The sequence below is a fragment of the Parasteatoda tepidariorum genome, chromosome 8, assembly GCF_043381705.1.
Source record: "Parasteatoda tepidariorum isolate YZ-2023 chromosome 8, CAS_Ptep_4.0, whole genome shotgun sequence".
Taxonomy (NCBI): domain Eukaryota; kingdom Metazoa; phylum Arthropoda; class Arachnida; order Araneae; family Theridiidae; genus Parasteatoda; species Parasteatoda tepidariorum.
In genome coordinates, this window is record NC_092211.1 from 72,598,323 (window position 1) to 72,620,739 (window position 22,417).

The 22,417-nt window shown below is 29.6% G+C and overlaps 1 protein-coding gene across 12 annotated transcripts in view; it reads right to left on the reverse strand.

Annotated features, from left to right (window-relative positions):
- LOC107448675 (voltage-gated inwardly rectifying potassium channel KCNH6) overlaps positions 1-22,417 on the reverse strand; it is a 347,084-nt gene that overhangs the window by 187,881 nt on the left and 136,786 nt on the right. For all 12 annotated transcript variants that reach the window (XM_071184212.1, XM_071184214.1, XM_071184215.1 and 9 more), the window contains exon 3: positions 10,035-10,178. In XM_071184212.1, the coding sequence (XP_071040313.1) occupies positions 10,035-10,178 (144 nt within the window). The remainder of the gene's footprint in view (positions 1-10,034; positions 10,179-22,417) is intronic.

Consider the following 22,417-nt stretch of genomic DNA (forward strand, 5'->3'; position numbering starts at 1 on the left):
TACTGGGTATTTATATATCAATTATTTCCTCTTCGCTTATTTTATTGATCTGATTTGAATAGATGACTAAGTTTAAAACCGTGGAATTCTTTTAATATAAAAGTTATCAATATGTTAATATAAAACAATATAACAATAAAGCAATTGTTTAAACAATAAAGCAATCATTATTTTCTTCGTTTTGTTCCCTATTACCCAGTATAAAAATTTGCTGAATAATAAAACAGCACACATAATAAAATGTTTATAGTTGCTAAATATTGCTTAAAAAATATTATTTTTAACAATGCAAAATAAAAAATACTGCAATCACAATAACATTTGACTTTGTTTTTATCTTGATTGTATGTTTCACAACGTCGAAATGTTACTTTAAAAAACATAAAGCAAATATTTTATTATAAATATTTAACAAATAACTAGAATGAAATATACACATCTTCATGGAGAATGTTTGTTTCGTTTATTTGAAAACTTTAAAACTTTATATTCAATTGTTTATGTATAACCTTGAAATGGAACTAGGCAAATAAATAATTTATAATAGCAAAAAAAAGTATTCTCTTTTTCATTTTTTATAGAATTAACACTGAAACCATTCCAAATTTACTCATAAGGAAATTAATATGTACATTATAAAAAAGTGCACTTTTATTATTACTACTCAAACAAAATAGACAAATAAAAAGAGTTCCTTTGCATAGTTCAGAATAAAGATAATTTTCAAATTTTAAGTTTTTTAGATATTTTTTTCTCTACATGCTATTTGCTTTTTTATATACTATTTGTTTGACAGTTTTAAAATAGTTGTTAAATCAATTCAGTGATATCTTTTTTCTAACCCAACCTGGATACATGAATATGCCTTTGGTCTTCCATTTTTAACATGAGATACTTTTTGATATCTTAAAGAACTTTGTGATCGCATCTATTTCCGTGGGATTTTACATAAATATACTATTTTACAGCACAGAATTTGCCGGATTTACAGAATTAAACAGTACCGATTTCAATTGCAACAATAAATGCAGAAGTTGTTACATAACTTTTATATTTCCTTGTATTCCACCAAGATGATATTTTGAGCTGATTTTTTTAATGATTAGATTTTTAAAAAAATAATTAATGCTTCAGCTTTGCACTCTGAGTAAAAAAAATATGTTCAAAATTACCTGAATATGGTAAAATTTACTTCATTTCTGGCTTCATGGGAAAACGAAGAAGCTCGTTAATTTTTACAAAAACGCTCTGGTAATGACCTTTTTTTTATATCCGTTGTTGAAGCGCCGACCCAATGTTGAGTTTACGACTACTAATGTTCAACTCGGTAGCTTTATAATTTTGAACAAATCCAGAAGACAAGGAAACTCCTGGATCAGTACCCCCAGAAGTATGATTTGTTATGAGAACATGGAGGATTTGACAGATTTAACGTGCATCAGTCACCATTTACTGATATGGGAGTCTTCAGCCGGCTGAAATCGAACCCACGAACTCTTGGACATGGGCCTAGTGCCCTACCAACCAGGCTATTCCAACCTTGGTAATGACCTTTGGCAAAATTATCAATAATATATGGTTTTATTACTATCCTGCTCGGTAATAAATGTGGTAATCTTATCATGATGAATAGGAGCCTGGCATAAAAACTATTTATTTGGTTTGTTTTTCAGTTTGGTATTTTTACTAAATGTATGGTAATTAGGAATAAAATTTTGAAAACCAGAATTTCCGGTAGACCTCTACTATACAAACGGAAAATTGTCTAATTAATAGTTCAAATACCGTATATTTTGGTTTTTAATACCAGAATTATGGTTTTTTTACCAGAAATGTCATTACCGTATATTAAGGTAATTTCATGAGACTTTTTTTCTCCGCGCATCTGTCTGTACTAGTTTATATTTAACTCATAATTTGAAATCATGACAGTTAAGGGTAATTATTTGCAAGTAAATGCTAGGGATATAAGTAAGCCGCCTTTGGTTCAAAACAGATATAGGTCAAAAATTTGCTGAAAAAGTGCTGCTAGCTTGGTTGCTAATTTCCTTCCAACTGAAATTTTTCCTATATGGTGCCATAAAATAGCACTGACAATGTAATTGAAGATTTGATCTTATAAAATAGCTATCAAGCTCGTAAGTATTTAAAAAACACCATTAAAAAAACACAATTGAAGAACTTTAAATATGGATTACATTCACGTTTACTTCGAATCCAAATACTGGGTATTTTTATTTTTTCTATTTCATTTTATAATTTTAGAAAAATCTTCTTGAATTTGTAAAATTAAGTAAGGATGTAAAATGGCATTTGAGTGACGCTATTAAGAAGGTGTAAAGAAGAAAAGTTAGAAACATTACACAAAACTAGTTGCGTTAAAAAAAGTTCGAAATATAGTAGGAGAAAAAAAAAACACCTAACTAAAAAATTAACATCACATGTAACTCCATCAATTCTTCATCAAATAATTAATTAAAGGCAATTTCCCGTTTACACGTGTCTTTTAGATTTAGCGGAATTTCCTAAGCCTCGTCTTCATACGTGCTGTTTAAAATTTAGACATCTATTTGCTTTGCCCTGATTCTTTTTCAAATTTTAATGTATTAATTTTAAAGCTAAAGCTTTATTATAAATATGTATTCATCACTCTAAGATGCAGTTCAAATTAAAAGTTACCAAATTGAGATGAAAAACAAATTTAAGATTCTAATATAAGAAAACTCCAACATAGTTTCATTTTTAGACATCAAATTTTAAGCTTAAGCTGCTGTTCAAAGTTAAGATCACCATTGGTAATGACAATATTTGATTTGAATAGTGTTTTAAAGTAACTTTTAAAATTTAAAATTGTCATTACTATTCTACAATTCCTTTTATAAAATTCGATTTTTGGATAGCCTAAACGCTTTCAAATTCTTTTAGAAGTCAAAAAATTAACCTAAATAATATCAATTCAATTAAACATGGAGATGTGTATGGGCCACCATATATTTCCAGTACCTAATACAGAAAGGAAGTAATATTTGTGGAAGCAACTTTCTATACCAGGTTTATTTTCTTTTGTAAGAAAGAAAATCTTCTATTTACACTTAGTGGATTAGTAATCAACTGAATAAGACTATCGAATCCACTGTCTCTAGCTAGGTGCATCAAACATTACACCACGGGAGAAACTTTCCATGACAAATTCTTATCTCACCTATATATCACCTATATATTGGAATTAAAAACTTAAAGCACACAAAAAAGTGAGTTCGCGTAAGTCAAAACTAAAACATGAAGTCTAAATTGCTAAATCTTTTTTTCTCAAAATATCGAAATCCAAACAAAGTTTGACTGTATCACTTCCTTACTGCGTAATCCAGTCATAATTTGAAACTTAAAAGTTGACGCTTGGTTTACCTGCACTAGCTTTTTTATATATAAATTTTAAGTTTTAAAACACTAATTTAAGCAAAATAAAATTTGCCATTAAGCGTTTGTCCCGCAGTATCGTTCTCTTAACATTTCAAATAAGGGACAGGTCACAAACTAAAACTTCCATAATGTTGTACATATTTTTTTAAATATCATCATCAGCGTGGAATACAATAATCAGAATGGAGCAAAACTATTAAATCAAGTAATTCTTCTAATCAAGTCCATTTATTAGTGACCAAGTTGGGACATAAATGAATGGGAGAATAAAAAAGCTGCTAAATGGTTCAGAAACCAAAAACCTTATTAAAAATTCCCCTAATGGAAGATTCCTCGGATTTTAACTTTCAGAGAATCCATTTGGATTGACAGAGAGACTAATGGTTTGCCTCTTGAAGAAGACAGTGACTAAAGCAGAATTGCGTGATTAATTTTCGGTCCAAACTTTATTTTTTTTTCTCTTTCCACTATTTCCAAAAAATTCTTGGAAGAAAGCTGCTGAGAGTAAAAAAAAAATAGATTGGTAAGCGAGTAAATGAAGCCAATGATAAATAGTTCGCAGAAATTTACTTCATTCTCCTGTTTAATGGCGCTATAACAGTTGATTAACAGTAAATTTAACTGCAACTAAAGTTTGCAGAACATGCATTGCTCTAAGTTTTTATTTTACACCTTGAATACTTTTCTAAATCATCATTTCAGTTTTCTGTTTATCTTGTTTTTTTAACCCTGACATTGCGTTCATGCATTAGTGTTTGCTTTTATATTGTTTTCAGCCTAAGTTTTCAACTGATATTTATAATAAAGATCACACTAATGCATCGAAGGATGGTGTCAAATAAAGTAAATATCCCTCATCGGTTTATTTGTGAAAATTAAATGAAAGGAATTAAATGAAAAAGATTAAACTAAATGAAAAGGATTAAAAGCATATTAAGAATTTTTCCTCCCCCTGTCTACCCCTTCATTCGAGAAAGGAAGGTCCTCTTAAGATTCCAGCTTAATATTTAACAACAAATGTTAAAACATTTAAAAAAAACAAACAACATGATTACTTAAACAACGATGGAAATACAACTTGTATAGTTATTAAATTACATAAAAAGCTAATTACTTCAGGAAATTAAAGAATAACGCAAAGCACATTATGATTGAAACGAAACTAAATAACCTTACAAAATTTAATGCAAATGCAAAAAAATAGAATGATTAAACATGGGAACCGCAGGTGTAGGTAGATTGAAAGTAAAATTTTATTGGAAATAGTGATCAGGTTTTTAGAATTTTCTCAACACTCTCAGAAATAAAACTCCCACTTTTGACGATTCAGCAATCCTTAGGATGCATTTCATCGCAATCCTTAAGATTTGAGAATCATTTCGTCACAAAATCATGTGTTTAGTGACAAAGCGCGAACTCAAATATATGACGAAAATGTTTCTTCAACTCGGATCCTCATCGCAGTGTATTCTGGGATATGATCAACTAGAATGAAGAAACTAGAATGAAGACTGGACGATGGAAAATAAAATACCCAATCGGATTGATAAGCTTGTATGGTGGTCGAGGAGTTGGCTTCGTACAGCCCGGGTACGAATCCCGATTCGGGCATATCTGCATTTTATCTCTCAGCTCTATCTGTTCTTCTTGTGTTTGAGTGACATTGACTCGCGTATGTGGTGCCCATGATAAAATGACTATTGGGAAAGTTGGAAATTTTTTTTTTGAAAAAGAAAAAAGGAACAGATTGGCGAAATTTTTTTTTAATTTTTACAAAATTCATTTCCTTGATGAAGATACGGCAATAGTTATTTCGTCACTTAGATGAAGTTTCTCTCGAAGCGTATACTCGGAAACATTTTCATCAAAAACAAAGGAAATTTAATGAAATTATAGCATTCATTTTTTATAGTGAATGTGCCTATCTTTTTAGTAAGAATTTATGATTATGGAATATTTACTTAAACTTTTGATTCGTTATAGCCGTAAGAAATTTAAAAAAAATTTCCTTTTCTTTTAGGAACTAAATTATTTAACGTAACCTTAAAACAAAGCGAAAAAGCGTCCGAAAAAAAATAGTTGTCACCTCTGTAATAGAAAAATATCTTGCTATTGTCGAAAACAACAACTTTAAAGAACAATTTTAGTCCTTCTATTTAAATTTTTGGTACAATTTGCTCCAGAGTGGGAAAGTTTAACTTTACAGAATCCACTTTGGGTTTACTTCTTTTGAAAAATAAAATTTCAAAAACAAAAAATTTATATTGTTTAAAATTATAATTCTTAACAGGATATGGAAATTATGATAAGACACAATTAATATATTAAAGAATTATGTAAAACTCCAAATTAGTTTGCAATTCATAGCAAACATTTGAATTGTTATTAGAGATTGTAGTTCTAATTTCTTTGGTTCTCATTTCACGACTGTATTCAGAAACTACACATATTAATTATTATCATCGCGTACGTCAACTGACCCTAAACGTTTTCAAGATAAATTTTGTCTTTTAAGATGATTTCACCAACATTTAAGATTATATTGGTGTACAAAAATGTAAAATGATATGCAATGCGTTATCGGTAGTATTTATTTTATTTGAACAGTCGTCCCAATACTGAGTATACGACTGCCAATGTTCAACTCCGTAGTCTTGTAATTCTGAACTCAATCGGAAGACAAGGGAACTCCTGGATCAAGCATTGCCTTAGAGGAGGACTTTTTGATAGAACTTACCTGCATTTGCGTTATATCGAGAAGAAAACCTCTCACGGTTAGCATGAGGGCAAGAGAACTCTAACCCATGATAACACTGAATATATTTTTACGTCAGCATTGTTGTCTGTACGAGGCAGCAAAATTCGATCAGTCATCGCTTTAATTTGGACCCGGGTCACCTCATTGGCAGGCGAGCACTCTATCCTTGATCCACCACGACTCATGGTGGTAATTAAATTAGCTATGACACACTTACATAAATAATGAGAATAGGCAAAATGACAATTCAACTCATTATTTAATCCTATAATATAATTTGTTATTTTATTCGTTACAGAGAATGTACGAATAGACCAATGAATACTAATCATACTAATTCAAAAATTAAATTAATCACATTTTGCATTTTCTCGAATTGTTATTCGTTATTTGGCATTGACTACAGTGCATAGGGAATTCATAATAATTTCAAATTCATTTTATTCCATTAATTTTATTTAATATTATTTTTAAAAATTGACCAATTTTATGATCACGAATTTTAAATCTATTACATTCAACAGTCATTGTTATTAGAAATTAATTTAATTGAAAAAATAACTTTTAGCTTTTTATGTATCACGTATTTTGGTACTTATTCTTTTTTTTTTTTTTTTTTTTTTTTTTTTTTTTTTTTTTTTTTNTTTTTTTTTTTTTTTTGATCCTCCTTTAGAAACAAATTTCAGAAAAAAATAATAATAATAAAGGAAAAAAAGAAAAAGATGGCGAGAAAAAAAAAAAGAAAGAAAAAAAGTTTAGCTTTCGTAAGTCACAAAAAAAGTTCAAAACTAAAAAAGAGTACTAGAGAAAGCATTTTCATCAATTTGAAAAGAAATTAATTGCATAATTTCAAATTTGCCGATGGAATTTCTCTCACGCATTTCGATTTCGAAAGCAAGCTCTCAGTAATTTAAGAGAAAATATCTTGATTTTTTTGTGTTTGTTAAAGTTTTTTTTTTTTTTTCCTGCAACGCTCTTCTGGCGTACTGCCTCTTTCCATTCATATCGAACTTTTCGTGGCGCCATCTTTTGATTAGAATGTCACTCAATATAATATAAAGTCAAATGCAATAACAGCATATTTTATAATATAATAACTTTTTGTTTGTCGTAATTAAAAAAGTAAGAAAATCGTTTAACGGTTTTTATATAAAAAATTTGGAGAGTAATTGATTTTATTTTAATAAAGTTAACGCAATTTATAAATGAAATTCTAAAATGTAAAGTACACTTAATTTAAAAACAAAATTAAAGAAAGAAAAAAAAATAGAGATAATGTTTCATATTTTTTTTCTTTTGATAATTTTTTCGTATTAAATTTTATAAATAAAGCATTTCATGCTATCTCTAATTATCTTATTTTGACTTTTGAATTTTCATATTTTCTGGTCTAGATGGTTTAATTTTAAAATAAAATAGCAGAGGTGAATGTAATTGCTATTCGACAAAGGCGATAAAATGTAAAGAACAACCTCCATATCTCTTAATTAAGAACAGCAATAAAAATCTAGCACAACATATTAATATTTAAATGAAACATTGTAAATGATTTCTAACAAATTTGTCATCTCCATTATGAAATTGTGAGGACTTCATTGTTGTAGTTTTGAGAAGTTTTAATCAACAAATACTTTTTCTAATTTTGAAATTGGAATATTTCTTGTAAATAAAAATTTAAAAAGTTTTATGAAATTTTGTTGATTTCTATCATATCAGTAAATGTAAAAAGTAACATTATCTATAAAATCTCTTTATAAAAATTATAAATTCAATTTTCAACAATTAATTAAATCATAATATGTTTTCAAGCTTTCTTAAATACATTAATCTTAGCATAGCATATACCGTAATCATTGTTTTATTTTGATATATTATTTAGAATCTCTATTAAAAATGAGTAAAAAATCTAGCATTTATTAGGGGTTTTATTTTATTAGAACGGTCCCATGCCATTTAAATGAATGATTATTTTGACACGTGAAAGTTTAAATATCATTTTGAATTTTCAAGCAAATCGAGAACATTTTAACGCTAGTAAATATACATTAAATTCATAAAGTATGTTTACAACGTAAGTCCAAAATGATAACGCAATAGTTCACCAATATATTTCCGTTTTCATTTTTTACCTCGTTTTTGACTTTCACGGATTTTAAAAGAACAAATTTAAATTTGTATAATAATTGTTTTTTTTTTTTTTTTCAGAAACAACAAGCATATACATTGACAAATATATATGCCTGCAAACAAACATATACATTGACAAATATTGTTCACATTTTATATTACTGCATTCTATTTCGAAATAATGTAATATATTAGTGTATATCTTCAAGCAAATATTCGCTTTTTCATGTACACTAATCAAATATTATTAGGTATTAGAGAGAAAAAAAATCTGTAAACTTCAAGGTTTGAGTAAACTATTGGTTTTATTTACTTTAGATATCAAGAATACTCAAAAATCGAAGGAAAAGAAAACATTTAAGTCTACAAATGTAAAAAGAAAAAAAAAAGATTTTAAAAAAATAGACAAAGTCATTCGGAACAACATCTCTTTGATGCCTCCAGCTCATCCATACGCGCTTAACTGCTAGAATCGCCCATTATCTTTGAGAATGTGATTTTTTTTTTCTGTTGACTAGATTTGAAACAACAATCGTTTTGTTTCCCAGCATTTTGTACAAGTAAGGAGATGAAACTTCGAATTATAGAGGCCATTTTCCACGATTTCTCGTATAAAGGTGCTGCAAATACTAATGGGCGATGATAGAGGGCTTGCCGAATAAATTCATGGGTAGATAAAAGACAGTTTTGGAAAATAAAGTTTTTTGTCTTTCTCTTCTTGAAGTGATTCATGCTTGCAACATATTTTCGACGATTTAAAGTAATTATAAAACAGATCATTCACTCTTCTGAAATCATCCAATTAGTTGGCCCAATTCTCATGAGATCGTGTTATTTTCATCATTTCTTCAAAATTATTCTTACACTTTTAGCATTTATTTAAGCATTTAGGAGTTTGGGTTTATTTTTGCAGAATTGGCCAGTATTAGAGAATATTTGACATGTATGTAAAATACACTGTAAAGATATCCGGATCAAATTACGGTATAAGGTACCGGCACTCCGGATGAATCATCCGTAAAATCCATGTTTCCCGTAAAATATTATATATTGCATAACTATATATGTATATAAATATTATATATAATTATGTAATTTTTACAGTAATATTCATTTAATTTGAGTGATTCAGTGCTGTTTGTTACGGTAAATTATTACAGTAAAAAAATATTTTACGTCAGAGTTTTGTTTCGTAGCATGTTTAGGTGAAAATGAATTTTACGGTAAAAAGAACCGATACCCTCAGTGCCGGTAATTTTACCGTCATTTTATCCGAAATTTTTTGCAGGATAAACAGTAAAACTTGGGGTCAAAATTTAATATTTGGTGACCGAAAATATTTATAAAGTCATCATTCATTTTTTTTATTTCCATCTTAAAAAGCAACAAAGAAATGAACTTTAATTTCAAATGAAGTTAAAACCATTTTAAACAGACAAAGTCATGGGCAGAGATAAATTACATTTTTTTAAAAATTTTCAGTTCTTAGTTCATTTTATGAAACAGAATACGAGCATTTGTATTTATGTTTCATGGTAGTACATACCGTAAGCATATTTGCAATAATTTAAGAATATAATTCAATTTTAGAGGCTTGTTTGAAAACGGAAAACACATCTTTTTTTCTTTCAATTTGCAGATTTTGTTATAACTCTTCATGCAAAACATGATAAAAGAAGTTCTTTATTGAAAACAATGAATTCAAACAACATAAAAGCAAATCACTTACTCATGAGCGGGCTGGTGCAGGGCGTAATGACTTCATCTCTGTATGGTGCATCCGTGATATCTTCAAAATTCATGATGAACATGTTGATCTCCCCCACCTCATTCTTTATCGGCGCTGTCACCTGACTGCACAGAAACTTGGTCCCTATCGCAGAAAAAGATCATCATTATTTATGCTTTCATATTAAAATGTAACGTGCTTAAAAGTAAAGCAAATAAAATTTTAAAAAAAATTAAAAGCTACGTTTTTCAAGTCGACTTAAAAAAGATAAAAATTTTTTTTTTGTCATACTTGAATTGAAAAAAAAAACGTAAGATGCTTTCCTTTTATATGAGGTGAGTGGGAATAGAAGGTGGTTGTTGTTGTCATATTCCATTAAAGCAAAGGGGATGCGCTTCTTATTGCTTTCCAATGGCGCCATCTATGAGTAAGAATTCGATTGCTGGCACACACATACGTTTCAGCCCGTTTATTGAGAGGACTCATTCACATCGTAATTTGGATCTGAACTAGATCTACATATCGTAATTTAGATCTGAACTAGATCTACAGATCGTAATTTTGATCTGAACCAGAGAGCGATCAATCTCCAATTCAGTACCCCCAGATGTATGATTTGTTATGGGAACATGGAGGACTTTTTGACTCGATAGATTTAACGTGCATCAGTCACCATTTACTGCACAGGGAGTCTTCGGTAATAGAAGGTGGTGATGGAAGCTTATTGTCATAGTGTTATGAACATCGTTTTTCATTTATGCTTGAGCGAAATATTTATTTTTTTCCCCTTTTTTTTAAATTACTGGAAAAAAATAGTTTTTATTTAATTTTATTTAGCTATGATGAAAAATGCAATAAAAAACCATAAATTGTTGAGTGTCTGTTCTTCAAATGCACAGTATGAACTAACCATTTACTTTAAGTTTTACTACAGAGGGCTCTGTACTCAACAAAACTCTCCATTTTGACGATTCAGCAATCGGTAATTTTGAGAATTATTTCGTCACAATTCACGAAACGAGAACTCTCAAATGTATGATGAAAATGTTTGCTCAACTCGGAACCTCATCGAAGTGCATTGTGGGAGAGTGTCAACGCGAATGACGAAATTAGAATGAAAACGACGATTAAAAATAAAGTGACGTTTTAACTCGAATGGCTTGTATGGTGGTGAAGGGGTTAGTCTCGTACCGGAAAGATCCAGGATTCGAATCCTGTTTCGGGTGTGGGTGCAATTTATCTCTAAGCTGTGTTATGCCACCTACATCGTGCACAGGTTAAAGTAGTCATTAGAAAATTTAAGCTCAACCAGGTTTTTTTTCCCGAAATAAAATAGATGGACGAAATATTTTTTTAATTTAGACGAAACTCGTTTTCTCGAAGCGGTGACGATAGTTATTTCGTCACTTTGGCGAAATTTTTACTCGGAGCATATACCAGGAAACGGTTTCGCCCGAAACAAAGTTTCGTGATATTTGAGTGTCCATTTTTTTACAGTTTGTGAGTAAGATGAAAAGAAACATTAAAAAAATGTGCTGTGTTAATGTCGCAATGAATTGTTTGAAGATAACGCTACTTGCACTTCTCGCGATTGTAATATCGTAAATAGGAGAAATTTTTTTTGGTTTTTAACAAGTTGCAATGAGATACCCGCAAGTGACGTAGTATGGGTATCTCGATTTTGATTGGTTGTTGAAACGTGGCATTCGCTTACGTTAGAAACTGTTTTTTCATTCTATTTCGAGTAAGCCAAAGGATATCAATTCTCTTAAGTAGCATATTCTACATTCTTTCACGAGGATTTCAATTCTATATATTTCTTAAGGCCTGGTTTCTTAGGACAGGACGCCGTCAGCTGGAAATCAGCGCTAACCTCTGATTGGTCCATTTGTGAGTTTGATAGTATACGTCATCGAACGCTCATCTTGAACTACAATTGCCGTCCAACTCAACTGCAGTTGGATTACAACGTGACGTTAACCACAGAAGCAATGGCGGACAACATCCAACAGCACATTGAAATCAGCCAAGATTTTGATTTTGACATTAAACATAGCTTCTTCATTAAACATAGCACTCTTCATTTAGCTCAGCTATAATGTGTTTTTTCTTGGACAAAGTCATTATTTGTTCTCTAAAACACTGGTCGACAATAACAAAATCAATACAAATTCAAAATAAATATTTGTTTACGTTATTAACGCATGCGCAATGAGAGATAATGTCTGCGTTGGACCGACTGCTCACGCTGAGCTAACAAAAAAGTATTTTTTTGGCGTCAGCTCTACGTCAACTTTCCGTTGACGCCCAGATAAGCCGCTAGTTCTAAGAAACCAGGCCTTGAGCTAACAAACCAGTATTTTGTTGGCGTCAGCGTGACGTTGACGTCCCGCTGACGCTCAGATAAGGCGCTTGTCCTAAGAAACCAGACCTTTACTTAACACAAAGACTGGCACGAAGCCATGTAGAACATAAATCACGAAAATATATCTTGGTTACTATAAAATACTTTCACAAATAATAAATCTAAGTTAAGTAAAAGACGCAGACGAGAAGGAATTATATTTCAACAAATTCGATATGCGATATGGATCTTTATTTAATTAACTTCTCATTAATTAACGTTCTAACTTATATGGGGAAACTTGGCACAACTTTAACACGCCATTTTGCTTATAGACAATCAGCTGGCTCTAACGTCATGGGTCACATGCGTGGGTATCCGTGATCTTCTTCTTGAAGTGCAAGTACAAAAGTGTTTTTTTTAAAATATGTGTTGAATTTGAAGATTTTCGAACAGAAGATTGAGAAATAAAAATATTCATTGATTTGATTAATTTTAAGTGTTTATTGTTGAAAATCGATTAAAGTGTGTTACGCGCTAATTTTAAGAGGCAGCGTGCTACATATTTTTTCTTAATTCTAAAATGCAATTTCATTGTTTCTCAAGCTCTCTCCAAAACCCATATCATTGTAGCATTCAAAAAGGATTTGGTGTTTATTAAGGCTAAAATTTCGTTTTTTGAGAAAAGACATAAAAAGAAAACTTATTTCGTGCCATAAATAAAAAATCAAGATCAAACCATCTAGAAAATTTGCTAGGAAGGAAATGCATAAAAACTTCCTCGAAAAATGTACTTCAGTTTTCCATATTTCATTCCCTTTATCCGAGAATGTAACAGTAGTTTAAAGGTTAGGCTGTGAAGAAAAATTTAGGGATATTTCAGAGACTACTGTGAAACCATCTGAAGTTAACACAGATTTTTCAAGTTCCTTCAGTCGTAACTCCAGGGTGGATAAAAAAGAGTAGGCTGAAAAATCACTCAATAAATTTGGATCGAAAAGTTGAGCTAGTTTTATAACGAAGCATGATGTTATGGAGTTAGAAAAAAAATCAGCTTCCGTATAATGCTTGCTTTATACGACTAAATTGTTTTTCAATTTAAACATTATAATCTTACCTTGACTTGTAGCAAGAATTAATCTTTGAGTCTGGAAAAAAATATTTTGTTTATCTGGCGAGAAATTTATATTTAATTCCAGATGAAAGTTACTAAAAATTCAAATAACGACTCCCGGTGGCTGAGTGGTAGCGCTTTGTGCTCCCGTTCCACAGGTCCTGGATTCGATCCTCGGGTCAGGAAAGGTCGACTCAGCCTTTCATCCCTTCAGTGGGTCGATAAATGAGTACCAAGCATACTTGGGAACTGAACACTGGAGGTTCAGCGTTCGGCTGACCACCTAACCGGAACATCTGCACCTGCACCCCAGAGCCCAAGGTCAAGAAAACTGAGATGGTCACAATAGGCCTTGACCCTCTATGGGCTGTCGCACCGCTGAGTTTAGATTAGAATGCAAATAACAATTAAACATAATTCTCAAAAGGATTTACCTACAGTTCTAGATAGAACAAACCACAAATTAAGAAGAAAAAAAAAACATGAACCGAGGGTGACATAAGAAAAATGAACTACTCTGAATAACCATTGATCCTAGTGATTGGATTTTTACGCACTAGGACTCAATCCTAATGGTTCGAGGAAGTGATATCAAATATGTTAATTATAAGTGTAGATGATATTTTAAGTTTCGAAATCAGACACGAAAACTCAATTTCCTTAAATAAGCATGACTTTTTTCCGACAAATTTGGATTTCTGACCCCCAAAATATTAGGGACAACATCAATCTGGGAAATATGGTCCCAATAGTTTGGTCAGGAGAGTAATTCAAAATCTGAGCTCCCTAATATTAACTTCATTTTTTGCGTATTTCGCCATATTTAAGAAAGCATTTTTTATATACTTTCACCCAAAAATATAGAAAAATGGCTTTTAGTACGAAGAGAGAATGTTTAACAATTTCCAAAATTTCCAAAAAGGATTGGGTATACTTTGTGCTGTGTAGGCTAAATACTACTACTACTAATAATAAAACGTCAATAACGTACAGAATAGGAACTTATATGTAGGTATAGAAAGTTCCGCGCTTTCGCTCGTCCTTTACTTTGGCCTTATTCTTCAAAATTTCACTTTCAGAAATAAAACTCTCAATTTTGACGATTCAGCTATACTTGAGCAGTATTTCGCCAACTTTGGGAATCATTTCGCCATGAAATTACGTGATTTGTAATGAAATGCTAACTCTCAAACATATGACGAAAATGTTTCCTAAGTGCGAAACCTCATCACAGTGCATTGTGGAAGATTGTTAACTAAAATGACTAAACTAGAATGAAGACTAGACAATCGAAAGGAAAGTGGAGATTGGAGTCGACTGGCCTGTATTTTGGACTAGGAGTTGACCTCGTTTCAGAAAGATCCGGGATTTGAATCCCGCTATGGACAAGGATGTAATTTTCTCTCTCTTCTTGTGTTGTTTCACCTATACGGTGCCCACGTTAAAGTTATTGTTGGAAAAGCTGAATACATTATGCACTATGAGATATTCTGTTGGGAAAAAATTGGATTGATGAAATATTTCTCTAATTTTGACGAAATTTATTTCCTTGAAGAATAGTTATTTTGTCACTTTGAGGAAATTTTTGCTTCTAGCATATACCAGGAAACGGTTTCGTGAAAAAACGAACGAAATATTTGGGTATCCTTTATTTGCAATGTTTCTTTTAAAAAAATAGATTTTTTGTAAATATAGAATGCTTTTGTAAAATATTTCAAGAACATTTGCAACAGATGAAATGAATGAAAACTCTTACAATAAAATAGCTACAGTTTGATTTTCTAAAATTTCTTTAATTCTAAAGTATTTGGGTATCCTTATTTTGCAATGTTTCCTTCAAAAAAATAGATTTTTTGTAAATAAAAGCATAGTTAAAATATTTCAAGAACATTTGCAATAGATGAAATGAATGAAACCTCTTACAATAAAATAGTTACAGTTTGACTCTCTAAAATTTCTTTTATTCTAAAATATTTGGGTATCCTTATTTTGTAATGTTTCTTTCAAAAAAGTAGATTTTTTGTAAATATAAAAAGCATTTGTAAAATATTTCAAGAACATTTGCAACAGATGAAATGAATGAAAACTCTTACAATAAAATAGCTACAGTTTGATTCTCTAAAATTTCTTTTATTCTAAAATATTTAGGTATCCTTATTTTGCAATGCTTCTTTCAAAAAAATAGATTTTTTGTAAATAAAAAGCATTTGTAAAATATTTCAAGAACATTTGCAATAGATGAAATGAATGAAACCTCTTACAATAAAATAGCTACAGTTTGATTCTCAAAAATTTCTTTTATTCTAAAATATTTGGGTATCCTTATTTTGCAATGTTTCTTTCAAAAAAGTAGATTTCTTGTAAATAAAAAGCATTTGCGAAATATTTCAAGAACATTTGCGATAGATGAAATGAACGGAAACTCTTACAATAAAATAGCTACAGTTTGATTCTCTAAAATTTCTTTAATTCTAAAGTATTTGGGTATCCTTATTTTGCAATGTTTCCTTCAAAAAAATAGATTTTTTGTAAATAAAAGCATAGTTAAAATATTTCAAGAACATTTGCATTAGATGAAATGAATGAAACCTCTTACAATAAAATAGCTACAGTTTGACTCTCTAAAATTTCTTTTATTCTAAAATATTTGGGTATCCTTTATTTGCAATGTTTCTTTTAAAAAAAAATAGATTTTTTGTAAATAAAAAGCATTTGTAAAATATTTCAAGAACATTTGTAATATATGAAATGAATGAAACCTCTTACAATAAAATAGCTACAGTTTGACTCTCTAAAATTTCTTTTATTCTAAAATATTTCGGCATCCTTATTTTGCAATGCTTCTTTCAAAAAAATAGATTTTTTGTAAATAAAAAGCATTTGTAAAATATTTCAAGAACATTTGTAATATATGAAATGAATGAAACCTCTTACAATAAAATAGCTACAGTTTGACTCTCTAAAATTTCTTTTATTCTAAAATATTTCGGCATCCTTATTTTGCAATGCTTCTTTCAAAAAAATAGATTTTTTGTAAATAAAAAGCATTTGTAAAATATTTCAAGAACATTTGCAATAGATGAAATGAATGGAAACTTTTACAATAAAATAACTACAGCTCGATTCTCTAAAATTTCTTTTATTCTAGAATATTTTTAAGCTGCTTAAGACAGCATATGTACGGAGAGAAGTGGATATCATGACATTGGCAAGCATTAGCTTCAAATGGAATGTTCTCTTTAAAAAGTAATATGTAATGTTTTTTATCAATAAACATACATAGATCAGAGAGCTTAAAAGTCCGAAAAATAGTAATGCTGCTGTTTTGTATACAATACAAAGTATAGGACATTATTTTTGTCAATAAAACTGTCAAGGGAAAGCAAACATTATGGAATAAAATATCATCTCCCAAATGGTCGGGAAGCGGTTTAAGTGAATGGGCTCATATTTTAGAGTTATTTTCTGAAAGATGTAAGGATCAATAAGCCATGAGCTCAGTTAAAGTATTCTCTGCGTTATTGTTATCATGATAGTAGTGGTTGTTTAGAAGAATATTGAACTGTCTGGCGGCTATGTCTATTAAATAAATGTAACAATGCCTGCTACTTTATCAGGATCCATACTCTCAGTTTAGTCAGTGCAAATTTAAAGTAAATCCTCAGTAAATCAGTGCAAATATAAAGTATACAAAATAAGTAGATCCTCAAATTAATCTAGTTTTAAAATAAATTGTGATTTACAATGAAAAAAGGAAACTCTGAATAAGACGCATTTTTAAAAATATTTGTTTAAAAACATTCTGCATCAAATTACTATACCGTCACTCAAAGTGGCAGCATTTTTTACTGCAGAATCTTTTTTTATCGGAATATTTTACGGAACAAAAAAATTTGATATACCTTAATTTTTACAGTAAAAATTACTGCAAAATCACTGGATCTCTCCTATTAAATAAAAATCACCGTAATAACTGCGGTATAATATTTCACTGTAGGAATAGATTTTACGAATGATGCATTTAAAATCGTAATTTGAATCGGAATTTTTTAAAGTGTATCTAAATATTTGCAATTAAGATATCAGCAAAATAATTATATTTCCTATATTTATTATTATTTTAAGAGCAAACTTGAGTAGATAATTGAGGCAACCGGCCTGTACTTTGGTCTAGGAGTAGACCTCGTATCAGGAAGATTCGGGGTTTAAATCCCGCTATGGGCATTGATGCAATTTTTTTGTAACACAAATAGTTTGTAAACTTAAAAAAAAATAGTTTGTAAACTTTTTTTCCAAATACTTTTAAAAATTTAAAAAAAATTTTAAAAAATTTTATAATTTTTTCTTTATATATAGAGTTTTTCATATTAATGCAATAAGTATGGAAGCATTTTTCCCGCCTACTCTAATTTAGGTAATATTTACTAAAGAATTTTTTATTTATTTATTTTTATTTATTCATTTTTTATTTTACTGCGATAAAGTTTAATTGTAAGATTAATGATCTTTATAAAATTTCTTTTTTTATTTATCGATTCAAACTTTCTATGCATGAAATACCAAAAATCATTTTCACTAGTCCTTCAAAATCTCACTTCGTAGAGACTTCCCTCAATGTTAGCTCTCGAGACAAATATTCATGAAATATATTTCTTTTATTATTTTGAAGAATGGAAAACTATCAGAATGATTTTAGTTTCTTTTCCTTCTCTCCTTAACAGCAGACGTATGTCTCGGAATTCTGGCGCTTCTTTATTGATTCTTTTAAACTAGGGATTTTAGAAAGACCTAGTTTCCAGTATTTACGATATAATCACATCGAAAAATATGAAAGTGTTTATTTCTGATTGTCTCTAGCTTTGTTAATGTTATTTTTTCATGTGTAATATAGAAATAATTTTAGAGAAATAACTGATTAATGTTTATTTTGTTTGATTCTTGATCTTTAAAATGTAAGCTATTGAATAAGTAGGAAAGTTTTTTTTTAAATAATGTTTATAGCTAATGTTGCAGTAACTAAAACAGTTGACTTCAAAAAAATGACGTTAAATTTAATAAGATATTTTTAGTTAAATCTGCTTCTACTTACTCCCAATAAGGTTTAAAATAAGTAATGTATTATGGGTATAATATATTTGCGCATAAGCTGCAAGTACACAGAACCCGTAATATAAGATAATAACGAAAAGAAAACAAGAAAAGAACACAACAAAGAAAACAAAAAAATAATAGGGACGCATTATCTAAAAGGATTTTAAATGAAAGAATAACAATAGTTACTTAAAAACAAGCAATATATTAAAAAAAATTTATGCTTAGGACGACAAGGAAAAATTTTATTCTAGTTACTCTTTATTAAATAATTAAAAAATTTTCTCAAAATTTAATTCTAAAATTAATTAATGAAATTTAATTAAGGAAATTTAATTAATGAATTAATATTTAAAAAAAAAACTAAAATTGACATTAAGTGTCATCAACTAAAAGTCTAAAAAAATGTATTTGAACCTTGAGTGGCTGAATAAAAAGATTGAAAATTTGATAAACGATTGAAAATTTGAACAAGGGATATAAATATATATAGGGAGAGTGTAAGCTAATAGTAGGAATTGAAAAACTAATTAAAAATTAAGAAAATTAACAATAAAAAGATATAATCTCTTAATAAACACAGACGATTATATCCACAAAAATGGATTTTTCTGATATTGCATTAATATTGCAGTAATATGCAGAAATATACAGTAAGAAAGAACATATGAGAGACGAAGAGATAAAGATATCATGTACTCACTATCTACTTGCTTGATTGATTTAAGAATATTTTCATAATTAGGTTGCCATGTAACGAAATATGAAAATAATATGTAAGAGAAGGTATTGGAATAAATTAAGGCGTGTTTATAAATAAATAAAGAAGCCATTTGATTGGTGCATTACTTTGGATTTGCTTGAAAAATGGATTTGCACAAAATATTAAACTTCATAATTGTAATAAAAAGTCTCATTTCAAATACAACGTTTTATTTTTTAACGTATTATTCTTTGTCTGTAGAATCAGATTTGTAGTATTTTGTAGAGTAGGCGATAAGATTTTTATTGGAAAATATGTTAGTTCTGCAGAATCAGAATGTATAATGCATGTTTTTGTACGGCTCTTAAAAAGTTTTAAAAAAGTGGCTCCAATATCATAATGGGAAAGCCAAAGATTAATTTTTATTTTCGAAAGCAACCAAAAACCATTAACGAAACCAAAGATTTTTGTATCTAGATTTGCTTTTTTGAAAATATAAAGCGTCGTGGTGAATACGAATTTACTAAAAGAAATCTCATTTTATTACTTTTTACTTCGTGCCAATTTTTAAACTTTTTAAGGGTCCTACGATTCCCGGCAAAAAGTCACCATCACTCCTCGATTTTATGTGTCCATTTCTCCTAAAGTTGAAGAGGAGATGGACATCGAGTTTATAACGTCATTCCGCCTTTACATTCCTTTGTTTTTATATGAAGGAACAAATATTGTACTAGATATGCGTCTAAAAGGTCCAGTTAATTGAAATAAAAATATAAGTGTATGTATTGAAAAACAACAAACAAAAACTAATTTACAAAAATTATTTACCCTAAAAAATACATGCAAGTTTCGCATAAGTTTAGATTTATTACAGCAGAGAATAGTTTAACTTTTATAAAAAAAGGTGGCAACATGCAGATGTGTAAATAGAACGCTTCGCAAAAACATATATTTCGCTGTTTATTATATTGCATATTAATTAAATTCCTTGTCATTCAACTTTATCTTATATGGCGCAGCCGGCAGGATTATGCTACGAGATCAAGTCTATGGATAAAAGAAAGAATCTTTCGAAAGTTGGGTAAAAATATACTTGAGGGTGCCCCTTGGCGAAATTAGCGACTTATGCCTGGCGCCATTTCTGTTTGCGCGGAACACCGTGATAACAGGAATAGCTTCCAAAACGTAATGATATTTCAGTAAAACATTGGATTGGAAAATTTCAATAAAACATCGGCCAAAACTTTATAAAATTGCAATGAACCCAATATAAGCAAAATTAATAAACTCAATAAAATGCATTTTGAATCGAAACGAAGATTAATGGAGTAAGCACAGAAAGAAAAGGAAAAAAACAACTCACTTCTTCATTAAGCTTGGATATCCTCAGATTTAGGTGCACAGAATTCTCTAATAGCAGTTAGATACTGTCTAAATTTATCATGAATCGAATCTGAGTACATCCATCGCCACATAAATTCGGCGAAATACGAAACGAATCGAAAATGGCGTTTGTGGTACCGAACTGGGGTGACATTTTTTTAAAGTCTCTTTTTATGACTACCCACATACCTTCGATCTTATTGACCAGAAGCAAAAGTAACCTTAATAGCCGGTATCCAACGTAGAACTAACGAACCTCTGAAATTATCACAATCATGATTGGCTTTCAACATTGCCCAGCTTGGCGATCAACCGCGATTACAACTTGGCGAGAATCAAGGGCACCCTCAAATATAGTCTACCCGAAAGTTGTTCATGTACAACATCTTCGTCCATATTACATGCGAAATACGCCAGTCACGCAGGAAGAAGAGAGCTCGGAAGAAGAGGAAGAATCAGTTTCCGAATTGCAAGATCCAGTAGAAAACATCCAAGATCCTGAAAATTACCCGAACATCATATCGAGCCGCTACAATCTGCGACGCAATCGACGCCCGCCTGAAAGACTTATTAGACAAAATCTTTCTTAGAACCTTAATGTTTAGGCTTCGATGCAAATATCTACATTTAGCATTGAGCGGGGCCGCATGTAAGGTTGGCATAAGTTTAATTTTATTACAGCAGATAATAGTTTAACTTTTATAAAAAAAAGGTGGCAACATGCAGATACGTAAATAGAACGCTTCGCAAAAATACTTTTTTAAAATATCGTTTCGCTTCTTTATTATATTGCATATTAATAAAATTCCTTGTCATTCAACTTTATCTTATATACAGAAAAAAAAAAAAAAAGAAAAAAGGAGAGAAAATTAAAAAAAAAAATTTTTTTTAAAGAAGAAGGAAAATTGCAAAAAATGACAAATTTATTTAAAAATTAATTTGTAATTTATTTAAAAAAGTTAGTTAATATTATATCTGCAAATTACAGTGTTTTCTAAGACTTTATTAATATAGCCATAGCAAAATATATCAGTACAGTAGTTTGTTTATATATATATACCCAATTCGGGTAAATCCGTGGCTGAAAATCTTCGAAAGAATTTTTTTTCAATAAATAAAAAATTAAGATTAAAATTTTGTAATCAAAATTCAAACCTATTAATTATAAACGTTAAATTATTTAGTATAATATTATTACCTTGCACACATCCAGTCTCGGACCAATCCAAGGTAACTAACAAATCAAATGCGTTTCTGTACTTCAGTAAGAACGAACTATAAATCCCACTGTCTTTCATTTACGCTTTTATTTTCATATTTTGTGATCTGGCAAACTTGTTGCAGAAATATTTCAAATCATTTTTGAAAGATGCCGGTTAGTGGAAGAATTCGCTACTCGCTTCATTCTATGTTTTATTCTATATATTTTTTGAAATTTTATTTATCATTTTCTTTCTTTTACTTTTTTTTTGTTTAATTAATATGTTCTATTTTTGTTTAACCTTTTTCGGTGCTCCGCACACTATTGTGTTGAAATATATTTCCCTTGGATATATTAATACAATAATAGAAAGCACTTTTTTTGCTGATATGTGTGAGAAGATGACGAGATTATATCTTTTCCTTATTTTGTTTTCCTGCATCTTTTTTCTTTTTTTAAAATTAAAAAGAAATAATATTAGTATTATTTTAAAAGTAATATTAGTAGTAAAAATAATATTAGAAAAAATATAATTTTTTTTTTTTTT